The 19636-nt window shown below is 38.1% G+C and overlaps 1 protein-coding gene across 1 annotated transcript in view; it reads left to right on the top strand.

The window, feature by feature from the left end:
- The window catches only part of Exoc4 (exocyst complex component 4), a 767731-nt gene that overhangs the window by 214294 nt on the left and 533801 nt on the right, over positions 1–19636 (top strand). Inside the window, exons 8-9 of the mRNA XM_036180825.1 lie at positions 3186–3331; positions 7534–7622. Coding sequence (XP_036036718.1) covers positions 3186–3331; positions 7534–7622 — 235 coding nt within the window. The remainder of the gene's footprint in view (positions 1–3185; positions 3332–7533; positions 7623–19636) is intronic.

Raw genomic sequence — 19636 nt, 5'->3', positions numbered from 1 at the left:
CTAGACTAGGATTCCAGAAACAATAAGGCACGTATATATCCAGGGAAGAATTGAAGTAGGTAGACTTGACTGGAATTGAAGTAAGTAGAGTGAGGGAACTAAGTACAATTCAAAGGAAATATATTTTGAAGCTAGATTGTTGGATGATCTGTCAGTTATGTTTGGCAGTACTGGAATAGTAAGAGAAGCAGAGAATTGATGAACTAAGCTGTCAGAGGGGACAGGAATGGGCAAACAAATAAAGAGGTAAGACAGACTCATTAATAGATGGAAGCATGTGAGACTGTATCAAAAGACAGACCTAGGTGCAGGAACTGTGTTTTAGATGTATCAGTTGGGGCTGGACATCACACAATCTCTTGTTCTCTACATTTGGATCAGTTATGGCTTTCTGTTATGATCCCCATTTGTTACAAAGAGAAATTTCTGTGATGAGAGATCAGAACTACACTTATTTGTGGGAAAAAGGGATAAGCATTTAGAATGTAGTTAGGGATTATTCTGCTTTAGTAAATAGTGATTGTAGGTTCTCCTCTGAGATCTGTGATTTTACTAGCCCTGGGTAGTTGGGTAGGTCTCATTATCGGCTCCATAATCACACTTGTGTGTACACACACACACACACACACACACACACACACACACACACACACTGCATATACGTATACACACACACACAGAGCTAATATTATATTGATTGAACAGGTTGTATTTGAAGATTCAGGAATACATATCATTATTATCATATTCTAATTCATATAGAGAACATGGGAGTGCCTAGGCTATGTTAGAGGGAGGAAAGGGAAGGTGAAAATTACTTAATTATATTATAATTAAAAATTATTAAAGCAGTCCTGCATTTAAATCCAGAGACAAGTGATGAAAAAGTCTGTATACAAATAAAAAGGCAGCAGAAGGAATAGCTATTTGTATCTGAAAATGATTTGTTTTAGCCCAAGTTGACTTTTTCAGTGAAATATGACTGTACTAAGTAATGTCAAGCGTACACTCATACACATGAGAATATAATTTGTGACAGATACCAGCAATAAACCATCTCATGGCAAAGGAAAAAACATATGGGACGGCTACTTTTAAAACTTTGGAACCTAAAGACAAAAGCGAATTGAAGATTATAGAGAACACATAATGACTGGAGGTAAATGTTGTTGAGAAGGTGGAAGTAGGATCTGTTTCTAGATAGAGGAAGTGGTGGAGAGAAACAGCACAGGCAGCAGTGCTGCAAGAAGAACACTGATCTTAAGACACCTGAGTTTGGGGAGCGCCTGTTCCTTATGCCTACTTGGTCAGTGATTCATTGTTCAGGCCAGTTATTGAATACTGCGACATTAAGTGCCTTACAAGAATTACTTGGTTTAGTGTGACTTTGTTTTAGCAGGAGACATTCTCTGTTATATTGGTATTAAGGCCAAAGCTTGACTGCAATAGTGAGTTGATAAGAAACCTTTCTCTCTGGTTTTTTTTTTTTTGGTTTTTCAAGACAGGGTTTCTCTGTGTAGCTTTGTGCTTTTCCTGGAAGTCGCTTTGGAGACCATGCTGGGCAAGAAACCTTTCTATGCTGTATGACTTTTAAATAATTTTTGAGTTTTCTAGCTTTCTTTTGATCACAGATAGCTGAATATCTTACTAGCAGCTACAGTCTACAGCTTGATCAAGTTCCTCACTTGAGCTGTCCATAGAGACTCAACTTCCTGATACCAGATAGTTGAGTGATCTTTATCAGAGGTGATATTTGTTACTATATTATTTCATGGACCTACAGGATAATACTTCAATGGTCACATAAGTACAATGTTTTCCCATGCTGTTAGAATATTTTATGGTTTTCCTGTACCATTTTTATTATACAGACACTATTGATACCTGTAGGACTATCTTTTTTTTTTTTTTTTGAGACAGGGTTTCTCTGTGCACCTTTACTGGATCTCGCTCTGTAGACCAGGCTGGCCTGGAACTCACAGAGACCCGCCTGCCTCTGCCTCCCAAGTGCTGGGATTAAAGGCGTGCGCCACCTCCTCCCGGCAAGGACTGTTCTTAAAAAGAGTTTGATTGTGTAGCACTGCTGAGCATCCTGGTCATGAATACAGGATTCAAAGTTACTCAGTCCAGGTTGAAATTGGTCCATTTGCAATTTTAAACCTAATACGAATTCCATTTCTTCAAGTACAAAATAGAAATTCAGACTTCATAGAGTTGAGACTCAAAAGAATGCTAATGTTTATAAAATTTCAGATGTTCATGTATTGAGTAGTGTGTGTGTTTGTGGAAGAGGCTTCATCACCTTCAAACTTACTAAGTAATGCTCATTTGACTTCAGAAATGCTTTCTTGGTGATGATATTTAAAATAGAGTTTAATGTACAGTGAGTTAGTAAATAGTCAGATGAGACCTTGAGTCTCTGAAAAACAATTCCTTGACTCATGGGTAGTTTTTCTAAGAGAGAAATGAGTTTAACTGCTTTATCTTTATTAGGTATTCCTAGGAACTATTGTGCTTTCTGTTCCAAATTTGTATTTTTTTTATGAATGTGTTTACATTGTGGCTCTATGGTGAATTTTATAAGGCATACCTGTTGATCACAAAAACAGTTGCTCTTTTCCTCTTTTTAAGGTGAATAGCAGTCATAGTAAGTCTTTGTAGGTTGGGAGCATCTCATTTCTTAGGCCAACTTCCTAGAGGTTACTTGATAGGTTTGCTGGCATGCTTATCTACAGTGCTGGCAAAATGAAGGGTCACAGCGTGGACTCTGGCATTAGTCCACTGGGGACTACTTTGCGGCTCTGGAACCTTTCTGAACCCCACAACCTAATATATCTAAATAGATTAGTACCTTGCCTAGAGCACAGTAAGCCCTCACTAAGTATTAGGCCATTGCTGCTAATGCTGCTGTTCTTTGGAAAAATGAGGAGTAAATGCTGAGTAAAGAAGAGTTTTTACTAATTCACTCAGCATGCTACTTGGCATGTTCCAATGCTCACAACCTTCTGTTCCTTGTGAATTACTAACAAGTATATGATTTCATAGCTGTAATAGAGCTTTCCTTATATCTCTGACTAGGAGAATGAATGCCTAGGTTAATATATTCTGGAAGCCTGGGTGAGGCTTTAGAACTGTATTTGTACAATAGCACATGGGTAAATTCAACTGCTCATCTAATTGTACAGATGCTGTTGACTGAGTACTTGGATATGAAAAACACACGTACTGCATCAGAACCATCAGCTCAACTAAGCTATGCCAGCACTGGACGAGAGTTCGCAGCCTTTTTTGCGAAGAAGAAACCACAAAGGCCAAAGAATTCTCTTTTCAAGTAAGTATCCCAGTATCAGAGAGACAGCAAACTGTAGAGAGTCAGCTGTGAGCAGGAGGGCTTCTGTGTCATCCACAGCCACACACTTCCTAGCTGAAGCTCCCTTGATGCAGTGTGTAGGAAGGGAACACATCCTGTTTTGTTTTCTGTTGCCTTCTGTTAGGTGGAGTGCCTGTTTCCGAATGACTGGGTACATTTTTCAAGCTTGTTTCTGGAGAGTTTTCTACAAAACTAAGGAAAGTGAAACTTCCCAGGTGTTTCTGAAGAATTTTATAGGAAATGAAATATGTCATTCTTGAAAAAGCCCTAAGTGCCAAGAATTAACCTTTGTTAATAAAGTTATGCACTATTAAGCTTTATGTGGTTAATATAATGGAGCAGTCCAAAAGGTTTTAATTTTTTCCTAATTACCATGTTAGTGAACTCTACAGCCAAATGTTCAGAGTATCTATTTCTTGGCAATAGCTAATAGTTTGTAAGTTAAGACCAATGTTGATAATAATAGCTGGTGCTGATTGAATGCTTTCTATGTACAAGATTTTACACATTGATTTATCAAAATGATTCCAATTAAACAGTTTAATTTGGAATTAACAAAATTTGAGCAACTGTAGCAACAATACCAAACTTTATTCCTTACTTAGTGCTATAAATATAAAAGTCCTCAGAGACCAAAACTGACGTATGGAAAAATTAAGTAAATTATGTAAAGTAGCAGCTAGCAAGTGGTAGTGAGGTTATAAACAAGGAGAAGACTCTCTGGAATCCAGTTCCTCTCTCCAGCTGATTGAAATTAAACAGTCTATCACAACTAACAAATTACGGTAGCCTGAAGAGACAATGTTTGTTTTTCCCAGAGATGTCAAATAAGGACATTAAAAACAACATGTGAACTACACTTGCCAAGGGCCAGTGTGCTTATGACCTGATTTTAGCCATATCCATATTCTGTTCTCATCCCTGAATTTAAATGGTGATCTTCATAAACCATCACACAATTTTATTTACAAAAAGGAAAAAAAAGATAAAAAGAAATAAGCACATTGTATATATTTTATTTCATATTTTTACTTAGTTTTTAAACTTTTGAAATTTGCTTAATCTTTGAACTTGATTATAAATTATAACTTCAAAAGCCATAAAACATATATGCATGTATATATGTGTGTATGTATGTATATATGTATATATGTATGTATGCATCTCCCTCCCCCTCCCCCAAGTCATTTCAGTGCCCTTCTCACTCTTCAGCATTGTACTCCTGTTTTTAGGAGCATATAACTTTTCTTTTCTTATGTTACTCAATCTGTTTCTTTCTCTTTCTCCTTCCTCCCTTGGTGATGTAACAGTCTTATTAAATAAGAAACACAGAGCCAAATGCAGAGTTAAAAGCCCAAGAGGTCAGAGCAGTAGCTTAAAACCGCCTTCTTACCCTTCCTGCCACTGCTGTCCTTCCCCTCAGCAAGAGACCTACTTCCTGTGTATCTGTCTTTTTATTGACTTTCTGTTCTGCCTTCTCATTGGTTGTAAACCCAGCCACATGACCTCCTCGTCATTGCCTGTCTATACAGGCCTCCAGGTCTTCTATGCTTGGTATTGAGATTAAAGGCGTGTGTCTCCATGCTGGCTGTATCCTTGAACACAGAGAAAGATCTACCTGTCATGTGATCGGGGTTAAAGGTGTGCGCCACCACCACCTGGCTTCTGCTATGGCTTGCTATTAGCTCTTGACACCCAGGTAACTTTATTTACTAACATACAAATAAAATCACATTTCAGTACAAATAACATATCACCATATTCCCTAGCCCTTTTTTCTAGAAAGTTCCATTTACCCTTTGGTCTATATACTTTTTCTTTTTGTGATGAACACTAAGACCAAAAAGCAAATTTGGGAGGAAAGGGCTTATTTGGCTTCAACTTCCACATGAGTACATTATTGAAAAGATAGAGCAGAAACTGAAGCAGGCACTATGGAAGAACAGGATAACACTGCTTACTGATTTGTTCTTTCCCAATGAGTTTCTCAGCCAACTTTTAAATACAGTGTAGGCCTACTTGGCTAGGCATGGTATTGCGCATAGTGGGCTGGGCCCTCCTACACCAATTAGCACTTAAGAAAATGCTCCATAGGCCCATCTGATCAAGGCTCTTCTCCATTACCATTCTCTTTCTCCAGGTTTGTGTCTTATTGACAGTAAACACTAACCAGTACATCCGTCTAAGCTCATTGCAGAAAGCAGGCTTTGGGGTTCTAACATGTCATACTCTCAATCACCACCATCTCAGCCTCAGACCGCACAAACACACAATTTAGCATTGGCTAAAATAGGCAGCTGGGTGGTGGTGGCGCATGTCAGTAATCCCAGCACTCGGGAGCCAGAGGCAGGTGGATCTCTATGTGAGGCCAGCCTGGCCTGGTCTACAAAGCAAATTACAGGACAGGCTCCAAAGCTACAGAGAAACCTGTCTCAACCCCCCACCCCCCAAAGAAAATTGTGGTATAGGGGTGGGGGTGGGACAGAAGGGAAACCCCTACTTGTTAGACATGAAAAAAACTTAATTAATTGTTATACATTTATTATTATTGGCTAGTAACAAACTCATCCTTGTCCTAGAAATGGACAGTTATACAGATCTGCTTACTTTTAACATGGTTCCACTATTAATTAGCCATGCAGGCCTGAGTAGGTCTCATGTCTGAGCATGCCTCAGTACCTTTGGCTATAAAATAAGGAGGTGAGACTGAAGAGTCTCTCATGCCTCTTTTAGTATAAAATTATCTCAATCTGTGACTTGTTGCAAGCATAAAGAGAATTCATGAATAGCAAGTTTGTCAAGTCATAAAGGACTCAGATTGTGGAGAGCTGTAATCTGTTTCTATCAGATCTGTGAAGGACTATATTACCCTCCTTAATTGCCCTTAGCCAAGGTTAATTGTGTATAAGTTCACTTGTATTGTACAATGTGTGCTTCTTTAGTATTTGCTGCAGAGTTTGTTTTTTTCCTTTGCCATCTCTGATCAATAGCTGTCAGCATGCTTTTTGGAGGTCAGTGACTTCTTTCTGCACTTGACTGGCAGGTGACACTTTTTAAGTACTGCATACTTTGCCTTCCTTCCAGCTCTTTGTGCCTCTTAGTTCTTGGTAGGGTGCAAAGAGCAGATCAGGTAACTGAAGTATTTCCTTCACAGGCTGATACTTGTCTTGGTATTCATCTTCGTTGTCAAGGACTGGATAAAAGAGACATGATTAAGAAAATGATGCTCCTTTCTTGTTGCTAGTTACTGATCCCATGGATTCTGTTACTCTCTCCCTATGTTGTTGACCCTTTAGTGGCAAAACTCTTAGAAGGATTCCTTTTTTTATCAGCTTCTTATCCTGTCTTTGAAAGTCTCAGATTTTAAATGGAATTGGCTATTCATGAAAAGATTTGCTATTTAATATAGTTATAATTTTACTTGGTTTTATTCTTACATGTAAGTTGTTCTTTATGACTAATTTGTTTTGTATTTCTTGTTTTAGCTTTTTAGAGACCCATTCTTTACCACAAGTCTGTTTTCTATGTTGCTGACCTTTGTAAACAATTCCTGGAGAATATTTTATATGGTGCTATGTCACAGGACAAAAACTAGAAGCCATTTGGAAACAGTGTTTTCAGAATATTTAGAAAGAGTCCCATGATACCTTGCTTTTTTGATGTCACTGTTCATTTATAGAAGCACCTATCCTCTTGTCTTTTAACTCAACAATTTAGGAAGAGAACTGTTCTGAAGAGCCAATATGTCTGCTGAGGCAGCCAGTAGTCAATAGCATAATTCGAATGGCTTTATTGAATACACTTGTTGCTGTATATCTAGGTATCCTGGCAGATGTTGATGATTACAACAATGATAGTAATGATGATCTGAAGGTAAAAGAAAGTGGAGGTAGCTGACGATTATTCTATGTGACATGCGCAATGAGGACAAGGTTCAAATAGTACTATAGAGGAACAGTAGCCGAGCTATTGTAAATGAACCAAGGTTTGGGCAGCTGTCCCTGACTTTATTATGGTATAGCCAAAAAAGCCATAATTATAATGGTTATACACCAGGAAATGTTATACATACCAAAATATAATAGAGTAGAATATTTTTGGGAATACTTAGTTAGATGCCATTTTTGTGGCTTAACCATGTGGTACTGTGTGTTGCATTGTAGGTTCGAATCATCCTCCCATGCCATCAGCATGAGCGCCTATCTGCGAGAACAGAGACGGGAACTCTATAGTCGGAGTGGAGAACTTCAAGGTAGGTGATTGGACTTCTCTAGAAAAATTGGTTTTCTGGAGGGCAATCTGCAATGTATATAGCATATGAGTTTGTGTTCAACATTCACGATGTTCTTCTAAGATAAATTTTAAAGAATTGGTAATCCTTTTCCAGTATCATTCTACAACATCTGATGTGAGGCTTCTAAAATTAGTACTGTCCCTACAAAGAATGCATTGCTGTTAAAGTAGAAATTCCATGCAGATGAGATGAGGCCAGCTTGAGTCCAGTAATAGTTCAGTAGGATGCTAGTCATTTATGGTGGCCACTGGGGTTTCCATTTGCTTATTGTTTTTGAAGACTTCTGGAGTATGGCAGGCAGAAAGGGGAAGCTCAGTCTCTATCAGGTAAAGAGTACATGGATGCTTCTGGATAGTGTGGTTTAAGCATTGTAAATTAATAATAAGCCACTTGACACCTATTTGTGGTTAGTAAAGAGTATTATTTTGCAGAAGAAAATACTTTGAAAATAAATTATAATGTAAATAAAATAAAAACTGAGGTGATGGCATTTCCTTTAGTGACAAAAAAAAAAAAAATAGAAACTATCTTAGGATTTTGTTAGGGTTTCTGTTGCTGCGAAGAGACACCATGGCCACAGTGACTCTTATAAAGGAAAACATTTATTTGGGGCTGGCTTGCAGGTTCAGAGACTTAGTCCATTATCATCATTGTGAGAAGCATGGCAGCACACAGGCAGACATGATGCTGGAGAAGGAACTGAGAGTTCTACATCTGGATCAGCAGTCAGCTGGGAGAGAGAGAGAGAGACAGACAGACAGACAGACAGACACAGACAGACACTGGGCCTGGCTTGAACATCTGAAATCCCAAAACCAACCCTCAGTGACGCATCTACTTCAGCAAGGCCACACCTCTGAATCCCTGTCAGATAGCACCACTCCCTAATGACAAGCATCTATATTGAACATGTATATGGCTCCATTGTCATGGCCTAAATGCTATGGTAGGGCAGCTATTTTTATAACATTTGTATTATATTAGGTTTTAATAAAATAAAGTAATTTAAAGTAGCAGTAGTGGATGTTTGTAAGTCATATGTAGAACCTATATCATTGTATATAAGAGGTTTGAACATCTCTGTGTATAGTTATCCATAGGGATGACCATACATATACCCTAAACAGACACCTCAACAACAGTATGGGAACATATGTACTAACAACTAGGCAGATCACATGAATAGAATTGCTAGAGGAGATAAGAGAATGGAATGATTACTTTAGAACTCTGGACCTTAGGAGAGATGGATATGAAGACTTTTACAGTCTTTGATGATTATTCGCTGTGACTAGCTTACACAGTTACTTAGTTGACAATACTCATCATAGATCTTCCTTGGAATACTATGTAGTAACCAGTCAGCCTTTCTGGGGTTTAAGACTGTTGCTAGTCATCCCATCTCTACCTCTGTCACTAACCTGTGAACTTGCAAGTTTTTCGAAGCCTTGCTGCGCTCTTTCATGTCTCATACAATAACTGCTCCAAGAGCATGCTCACCAGAAGTGAAAGTCTGGGAATATGGTCTATGTGTTAGGATGAGATTCGCATAGCGATGTTTATCTAATTACTCTTAAGGTGTTATGCATCTTGATGTGCTTCTTGGAGGAATTAGAGGGTACATAGGACTGAGAACAATAGCAGAAGTGACCCCTTTGTCATGCAGGGAGTGGAGGACAATGCTCACCCCAGCTCTGGAATGTAACTGCTTTTTAGGAGAAAGGGGAAACACTACTAAGTGTGGAATGGCATGACAGTAATAGTACACATGGGTTTGCAGGAGTTGGGTTCCTATGTAAGATGCCCTTTTGGGATACAGTAGGTTATGAGGGCTAGTGTAACACTCTTCCTATTGTCCTATTTTTTTGTGTGTGTGTTTCCTTAATAGTTTAAATTTGTCCCCATCATTTTTCTGCATCTGCCTTAAACTCTTTTAATAGTAACAAGTCCCCCTCCAAAGTTAAATTCCAATCTTTTCATTTTTTAAAAAAATAAATATTTCAAAGGGCAGTTTTAGGTTCACTCTACAATTGAGTAGAAATTATAGAGCATGTATAGGATCTCTGTCCTCAGGAGTCCCCTCTGCTAACACCTTCCCTGCATCATAGCAGTAATGAATGGGGCAGCAGTGCACCTATCTGTCACTCAGGTTCAAATATTATTAGTCAATATTAGTATGATCAGTGACTAGTGAGTGCCACATGCTATTTCTTAGACAGTAAGAATAGGAAGACTTCTGTGCTGTAGCCTTGTGGAGAGATTCCTCAGTCGCCCTCTGTGGTCCATGATCTCTTGAGAAGCAGAATATCTGGCAATGGCAGAGTAGCTAGTCCTGGGCCTAGATGCCTACATCCACAATCTAGCTCCCAACCACCTGTTTGCTTTTGTTTTTTCTTGATGGTGATAGAAATAATACCTGCTCTGTGAAGAGGCTGGGGAAATTTGGGTTTAATCAGTCTCTCTCTCTCTCTCTCTCTCTCTCTCTCTCTCTCTCTCACACACACACACACACACACACACACACAGAGAGAGAGAGAGAGAGAGAGAGAGAGATTCTGTTTTTTCTGTGTCATCTTTTGTAGGCTAAGTCTGACTTGACTTCTGTGTTAACCTTAGTTCTTACTCATTCATTCTAGTGAGCTGCCTTGCCTTCCCCCACACTCCCCAGTCTGTTTCCAACATTTACATGCCTGGGTTGTGGCCCTGCTGTTTGGTGCTTCACTGTGACATCTTTCTTTCAGGTTCTCTTTGTGAGTGCTTCCCATAGTGCAGCATGTACCAGAGCTTACCTGCCAGAGTTTATGACCACGCTGTAAGCTCCATGAGTGGCATGCCATTTATTTCTGGTGCTTCTTATGATGCTTGTTAGGGCAGATGTACTCTAAACACTGGCTGGCTTTGACAAATGAATGAGGCCAGGTAAAGTGTGAGCTAGGATAGAGAGATCACCTTGGTGGGAGGAAGTACCCTAATAGGAGGTGTGGCCATTGACAGTCTTCATCTTTCAGGTATGTTTACATGCCTTTTTAAATTAAAGGAGGAGGGACCATGCATAAGTTTTTGTTCTCTATGGTTACCTTACACATAAGCTTTACAAGTAGAAAAGTTGCTCTTCAGCTGCCAGACCCACGAGGAAACTGCTGTATGTAAGTAGGAGGAAAAAGAAATAAGTAAGTTACAAGATAGGAAATGGAAGAATCACTGTAATCTAACTTTCTCATCCTTTAAAACGTTCACTGAAATATGGGACTTTCTAGGAGAAGTCTGTTGTACAAAGTGTGTTCAGCATGATTTTAGGTATATCTTTGACTATGAGAGAGAAAAGGTTAGCAAATGCATCATGTTCATGATAGCCATTATAAAGTACTGTAGTGTAAAAGTATTGTCACCTTATGTGCTTGGTGAAGACATAGCTCAAACGACTAGCTCTTGTAAAGGTTTGATGATGGTTGCTTCCAGAACAGAAGTTTCTCTGATGAGTGCTTTTAATATTTCAGTAGGAAAAAAAGAAATCACACCTATTCTATCTAAGAATGGCTGTTTCTTTTCAGTTGTTCACTAATATGACTATTCCAAGGACCACAGCTCACCCTTGAAAAAGCTTAATTGAATAGTTCAGCCAAATCATAAGAGACTAAGATTTCTGTCTCTTCATGAAAGTCATGTAGCTTCAGGCTTCTCCTCCCAGTGGTTTGTTTTGTTCATGGGGTCAGCTTCCCTCTATTGCAGGGGAGCAGCAAAGAAATCAACCATAACGACCATCAAAGTGACATTAAAAAGCTCAAGTTTTACATAGTTAAGTTCTTGCCAACATGTTTGATTTATCATGCAATTAAAAATGCTACTCAGACTAACAGTGCATTAGGGAGAAAATGAATTTAAAAATTAGATTTCTTTGGTACAATCAGTCCATCTCAATTGGCTCTTACTGTTAAGGTACAGATGGTTCATTATATAGCCTGCCGTTGGCAGTCGGGACTGAGGAGGTGGGGGTGCTCCTTCAAAGTGTGTGAGATAACAGGTGGAATCTGCCTTGTGTATGTGTCTGCGTTAATCATTGGCTTCCTGTTGTTCTGAGTTTCTACTGCTTCATTGTACTGCTTAGACAGCAGCGTTGTCGGTAAAGATGGATCTTAGTCTTAGTGACTGTTTAGCTTGAATATAAGCTGTTTAAAAATGTGTTAATGTGCAGAATACTATAATTGATGAACACATTACCTTGTGAGTGTTGAGAAAATCAAAATACTGCAACTCGTGAGCAAATGCTTTGTTTAATCACTTCAACTGGGTCTCATTTTCTAACATAACAAATAACAGCTCTCTCAAATTCTAGTTACTAATGCAGGTGCTAGAACTATTAAGTTAGAAGTTTATACTGTGGGAAAATTAGAATCATATCACTTTAAAGTAGTGCTTGAAGTGATAGCACTAAGAGAGGGGTGATTCTGCCTCACAGTTCTCGGGTTCTCACCTCCAGCCCATTGAGATGGTGATCCTCCAGGTCACAGCGACTTCCACCATGGCAGACTCCTGGGTTCGCTCTTCTGCATTTGTCTCACTTGCTTATTCGGCTTCTCTTTGCTGTTTTGCTTCCTCATGCTTTTTTTTGAGGATTCTCAAGAACTTGTTTTTTCAGTGTTTGGTCCTGGGATTTCTTCTTTGCTCACTCTGTAACTCTCCTGGATTTTCTTCAGTCCAGTCAATTCTTGGCCTAGTGCTTAGGAATAGTAGACCTCTATATCTATGTCTCCTGCCCTTTACGTTCCAGTTCTCTGATCTCCAGCCTCCTGCCCCTCATCATATCATTATTGAGTACAACATTAAAAAATTTCTGTCATGACACTCTTCTTTGGCATGTCTTGTTTGCTTTTAACTTTTTAGTCTGTACCATCTTCCACCCAGACTTGAATCTCACTATTGTTGCACTGCAATGCCTAGGATAAAGCTTTGATTAAATTAGGCTCTTTAAAATATAGGATAGGCACTTGTGATATGGAACATGTATTTGCCATATACAAGCATACACAATTGTGTATGTGTGTGTGTGTGTGTGCTTTTTTATATTCTGCCTACAGATAATGTATACATTATAGTGAAGAAAGTCTTTATCTTTATTTTGTTGGGCATATGTTATAACCTATTTGAGAATTTTTAATAAAATGTTTAATAAACCATAATCAGAATCCTGTGATTTATCTTCCCTTAGTTTTCAAGAAAATGAATGGGTGGAGTTTAAAGGCCATTGATTCAAGTAGAAATATATGCTGCTTTGATTAGTTTCCTTTTTGTCTAAGGGCTACTTAGCTTTTTGTTTGTGCTCAGTGATCTTACCTTTGGAGTGCCAGCTTTATTTCTGTCAGTTTAATGAGTGGCGTTTCTTTAGTTGTGACATTATAAGACTCTGCAAAGCTTCAACTGCTTTAGAATTGGCATTCCTAAGAGGCTTTGCTCTACATAGTAAATATGGAAGTACTGGTATCAGGGACAACTGGGCTCTTTGGCTGACCTGAACTTCCTGATGATGATGATGATGATGATGATGATGATGATCTCTGAGGGGTTGTTGATGACTGGAGTTGTGAATGCTTAATGACCTTCTATATAATTAATGTGTTTGTGGTTGCCTTGCCTTCAGTTAAGCCAACATTTGACATTCATTAACCATGGGTTGATTATCCTCTTTAGAGAAGGATGTTTAACAGCAGTCTCTGAAGTTTCAAGCTGCTCTATAGTGGAGCATTTTGCAAGATATCATTTATGTGCACATTTTCAGGGACATTTTGGATGGAGTAAGGTATAGTATTTAGTGCAATGACTTTATATTCATACCCACATTTGTTCTGTGTTCTTAAACACAAGAAGCACTTGTAGAACTTCATATCCTGAAATTTGATTAGGGATTTCTTTGCAGTCTTTTAAATTTTACTTAATGATTTTGTTAATAACTGTAACAATATGCAGAGCACATGAAAAGAAGTACTTTTTTCTTTTGAAAATTGCATATAATTATTTCAAAATAACTTTAATCTTTTATATTATCTTTTTGTTTTAGTCTTAATATTCTGTAAAAATGGATTCCATCTTGTATATTTATATCCTTGCTTTTAAAAAGAGTGAATTTAACTTACTTATTATGGTAAGATTTGTTAAGTAATGAACTTTTAATAAAGTTTTTATAAATGCTAATTTCTTCATATGTTTCTAAGAAGTAATAAATACACTTTATTCCTGTTTTGAATAGACTTAATGCACTATGTGAAATTATTTAGGAAATAAAAATATTTTATACTGAAAATTTTTTTTTTTGAGCTGAGGATTGAACCCCAGGGTCTTGTGCTTGCTAGGCAAGCGCTCTACCGCTGAACTAAATCCCCAACCCCTGTACTGAATTTTTTATTGGGTTTATCTAATGTGTTAGCCTCCATATATGATAGAGAAAATTATTTTATTTAAAAATTCTTGGCAATTTTGAATTTAATTTCTAAAATCAATTTTTTGGAAAGACTCTGCGTTCATATGGTTTCCTATTTTCATGGAAGTGGGGTGGGGTGGTGATCACTGTTAGCTGAGCCATGTGAAGAGGACTGGAATTCCTCAGAAAATGAATCTAGAAGGTATAGACAGTCATCACAAAGTGATGTTAGTAACTTCACTTATTATAAGAATTTTGTTCATTATGAAGAGCCTTACTTTAAAAATATTCCATTATATTCATTTATTCATCAATGTATGGGAGAAATAGAGATGTTGTTAATGTATTTGAGTTTAAAGCCATATAAGTGCATTTATACCATTCTTCAATGGCTCTTTTTTAAAAGCAATTGCATAAAAAATAATAAATTCTAATGTGGTCTTACATTATAGCTTTTAAAAAGAAGATTAAAACAACTAATTTAACCTAATTTTCTTAGGTATTATTTTCGGTGTTGAATGTGGTATGTATAGCCCACACTAGCTTTGAATTTTGGATTGGTGTGTGTCTGCTGCCTGCAGGTTGGGATTATAGTGTGCACCATCTCATGCCTGCCTTTAGCTTCTTAGACTAATGTAGTTTATTTAGGGCAGTCCATACTGAGGTGAGGATTTTTAGAAAATAGAAAACACTATAACCATTATGGCAGATAGTGACTACAGTATTTACTAGAAATTCATGAGAATGGTCAATAGCAAGCTTATGGTTGTCCAATAGGACACAACTCATAGGACCATTTTACATTTTCAAAATAAATTTTGTATAAGGGAGAAATTATCTTATGAAGTAACCTATTAACAAAATTCAAAAGAAATTGATATTTGCATGCAGGTAGTTCTATGTCTAAAAAATAAAATAGTAGAATTTAGTCTTAGAAAGCATTTCAGAATTCACTGGCTATTGCTTCCCAGGATTGATTTTTGGTGTAGAATTCTCTCTTGTTTAAGTCTGATTCCACAGTTCAGAATAGAAAATAAATTCAAGTTGGCGTAGTTTAAGCCCGCCTGCCTAGGCACTTACCCGACCTGCCCTTTCCCTTGCTCAGTCTGGGCACCTGGATGACCTTGATCAGCCTTTATACACTTTCAGAAGCAGATAAGTCTCCACACACCTAGAAATTTAATACAACAGAAAAATGACATTACAGATTGGTAAAGGATAGATGAATCAACAAAGGTGGTGAGACAGTTGATTAATCTATATAGAAATGGAGAAAATAAAATTGCATTTGTTCCTTGTACCATTTAAAAAATAAAAATTTCATGATGAGAACCCAAATATGAAAAGTAAAATATATTGGGAAGACTGTTCGCAGCAGTATTGTTTGACAGGAAAAACCTAGAAATGGCTTTCATGTTCATAAATAGATGATTATATATGAAATGCAATAGAGTTATACAATAGAATGATGTGTAGTAATGAAAATGAATGAACTATTATACACTGAATCAACTAAAAATCAGCCACATAAGGAAACCTGTTCCCCATCTCTGTCTCTCAGTCTCTTTCTATCTTCGTCTTTCATACAAATACAAATATATACAGATATATAATTTCATTTGGATGATGATCAGAAGCAAGGAAAACTGGAGTGGCTTTCTTTTAGAATAAAATATGCAGAAATTAAGCTAAGGAGGTACACAGAAGAAACTCAGCAAAGTTCTCCACTGTAGTAAATGGAGCCTCTCTAAGAGCCATGCTGTCTTCTTTATTCTTGTTTAAAATGGTCAAATATCACGATATGCTACTTTATGTTGTTGGCTATCTTTTGCTCTTTTGGGGGGTGGGATCTGCCACCCAGTTCCCAAATAAATCACTCACTAAGGCTTATTCTTAATTATAAATGCCCGGCCTTAGCTTGGATTGTTTCTTGCCAGCTTTCCTTAACTTAAATTATCCCATCTACCTTTTGCCTCTAGACTTTTCCTGGTCTCTTACTTCTGTAAATCTTACTCTTGCTCTGGCTTGCTGTGTAGCTGACTGACTGCCCCCTGAAGTCCCCTTTCTTCTCTTGCTCCTTCTCCTCCTAGATTTCTCCTTATATATTCTGTCTGCCCACCAGCCCTGCCTTTCCTTTCTCCTGCCTTGACATTGGCTGTTCAGTTATTTATGAGACCATCTGGTGTTTTAGGCAGGCAAAGTAACACAGCTTCACAGAGTGAAACAAATGCAACATAAATAAAAGTAATACACATTAAAGTACTGTTCCCCAACAATTTTATATATTGTATAGCTCATGTAAAGTACAGAAATGAGCAGTTAATTAAAAGATACCTTTTAAGGCTCTAAAACAACATCATATATCTAGTTTGATGTTCCCATATAGAAATTCTAATCAAATTTAGAGGTTTTTTTGTTTGTTTGTTTTCGTTTTTAAAACCTTATCATCCCATTAAAACCTTATTTCTCCCACAAATCTTTGATCTTCTCCCGAGCTCTTAGGTAACTTAAATAGCTCACCAAAAGATAGTTTGTGTTAGGTATGTGTCCTCTTGACTTACCTGTTCTTCTCCTCATTGTTCCACAGTATCATGGTTATCAAGCCTGAGTGGGAGTCATCAGCTAGGCTCTGTTTGTTCCTTATGTTTTCTGTACCTGTGAATTTATTGATCCTGTACAACTTTGTGAAATGTCTGCTTGTGCCAGGCAGTTGACTAGACTCCAGGATACAGTAATGAGTTCAACCAGTTTTATGTTTGATGTGTAAAAGAAAAGAAGGAGGTTGGAAGTAACAGAGACTGACATTTAACAGGCAGCACTGTTTTCCCTTAGCTCTGTTCTCATACAGTTCCTGAATTTTACATAATCATAGGGCTACATAGAGTATAAGAATTCCAAACATTGCCTGTAGCCAGCCACGGGCTTATGATTTCTTTCTTTCTTTCTTTCTTTCTTTCTTTCTTTCTTTCTTTCTTTCTTTCTCTCTCTCTCTCTCTCTTTCTTTTTTCTTTCTTTCTTTCTCTCTCTCTCTTTCTTTCTTTCTCTCTTTCTTTCTCTCTCTCTTTCTTTCTCTCTCTCTCTCTTTCTTTCTCTCTCTCTCTCTCTTTCTCCTTCCTTCCTTCCTTCCTTCCTTCCTTCCTTCCTTCCTTCCTTTCTTTCTTTCTTTCTTTCTTTCTTTCTTATTACATGTTTTAAATTCTATACACCAGCCATGGGTTCCCCTGTCCTACCCCCTCCTGCCCCCACCCCCGCCTTCCCCCCAGACCTTCCCCTCCATTCCCATGTCCTCCAGGATCAAGGCACCCCTGGGGATTCATTTAAACCTGGTGGATTCAGTACAGGCAGGTCCTGTCACCTCCTTCCAGACTGAGCAAAGTGTCCCTGTGTAAGCCCAAGGATCCAAACAGCCAGCTCATGCACTAAGGACAGGTCCTGGTCCCACAGCCTGGGTGCCTCCCAAGCAGATCAAGCTATTCAATTGTCTCACTTATTAGAGGGCCTGCTCCAGCTGGGGGCCCCACAGCCTTTGGTTCATAATTCATGTGCTTCCATTCGTTTGGCTATTTGTCCCTGTGCTTTTTGCAATCTTGGATTCAACAATTCACGCTCTTGCAGACCCTCCTCTTTCTCGACAGTTGGACACCTGGAGCTCCACCTGCGGCCTGGCTGAGGATCTCTGCATCCACTTCCATCAGTTATTGGACGAGAGTTCCAGCACGACATACCACCCTGAACACGCCCGATCTTGTCTGATTTATTTTTTGACAGTAGGGTGTGAGAAAAAGAATTGTGTGTTATTTCAGATCACACATGGAAGAGAAGGAAGAGCCTGTCCTCCTCTTCCAGCCCAGTATATGTGTGAAGACATGCTTATACTGGAATGTGGTGAGGAGCCCCTTAGATAATGCAGATGAGACCGCACTATACGGATGATAGAGCTAAAAATTAGAAAGAGCCCAGGCCTCTCATCTGTGCAATGCTGCACCACTGAGTACTTACTGGGCCAGAGCTACCAACCCACCCTAGAGAGGATAAATCCTCTGTGTTAAATCTCTAGTGATATTTTTCTTTATTATCCCTTCTAGTTCTACTTAGACCCTAATCAAGTTCTCATGCCAAAGAGTAATGGCAGCATTGTGACACACTGGATGGTATTATATGTATGCATATGCAAGTGCTAGAGAAGGCAGAGAGCCTTTCATCCATATGGAAGTCTTTTCGGAATGAAAGGGACAAGCATTTCAATTGTTGGGCATAGCATGAATAAATATATGAAAGGATGTGAGAGGTGAAGCTGTTCTCTCCTAATTTGTGTTTTAGAATATTACTCAATCTTTTCTATTAATTAGGGAGCTCTGTTAGTATATAGTGATTTATACTTATTCTAATTTGTTACTTTTGGGAAACAGTTGATGCAGAGTACACCAGAGTTGTTGCCACTGTTTATCCTAACATCCATGAGATCAAGAAACAATTTTGAAGAGGTGATGATAGTAAGATAAAGATCATTAGCATATGAAGAATTGCTAATTGTAATCACACACTGAACTTTCTGAATATTGTTCAAGTCGTACAGTTATACAACTTTATAAAGATCTATATAGGAAAAGTAACACTTTTGTATGAAACTCTAATAGTGTCCTCTGAGATTGTGTATGGTAGATGAGGCCAGAGTGGACATACTGGGAGAGGCCATATCATGAAAGATCAGTCTAACACATTTCTAAAGCACCTTGATATAAAAATAGAATGTTCAGTTAGGTTGTAAGTAGTGTTGGCAGCTTGGTCCTATATAGTGATTTCAGAATTCTTCCTGTTCACATCTGATTTCCAGCTTGTGACTGTGGTGTGAATGAAAATATGCATCAAGTTACTTTTGGCTTCCCCACAAATTTAAACTCAAAAAGCCATATTACAGTAATATAGATAGTATGTATGAATGCTACATGAATATTGTAATAGTCATAATATAGAATGTTCATTCCTAGAATTGTGATGACATCTACTGAATTGCAGCCAGTTCATTTGCATATTCATGCCCAGTTAGCTCAAATAACTCCCTGTTTGTTTGCACATTAATGTCTGGTTTCTACATCACTTAACTAATTTACATATCCCTGTTCAGTTGGTTAGTGATGTTCATGTGTAGTGTAGCTCTGTGCTTGAGTGGCTTGGGGAATAGTATGTCTCAGTGGAGGAGCACCTATTTCTTCTCATTATACTTTTGCTGCATGTACCAATCGTTTTATGTTCCTAAGCTTTAGATTGCTTACTCATTTGTAATATGTTACTAATAACACTTACCTGCCCATTTCTAGGGGTTGTGTCAGTTACCATATTGATAGTAACAGGGCAGCATCAACATTTCTAGATTAGCTCTATTTTTGTCTCTATTCCTGGAACCCCCACTCCTTCTGTGTAAGGAGGTGTAGTAGGTACCTGTGGAAGGCACACATGCAAACAGTCACAGTTCTAATGAGTGTCATAACTTCCTTCACAGTACGAAGCGGAAGAAACTTGATATTTTTTGGAAAAGTCATAGACATTACAAAGAAAGAAC

The sequence above is a fragment of the Onychomys torridus genome, chromosome 3 (genome assembly GCF_903995425.1).
Source record: "Onychomys torridus chromosome 3, mOncTor1.1, whole genome shotgun sequence".
Lineage (NCBI taxonomy): Eukaryota > Metazoa > Chordata > Mammalia > Rodentia > Cricetidae > Onychomys > Onychomys torridus.
This window is presented reverse-complemented; position numbering and strand designations above follow the sequence as displayed.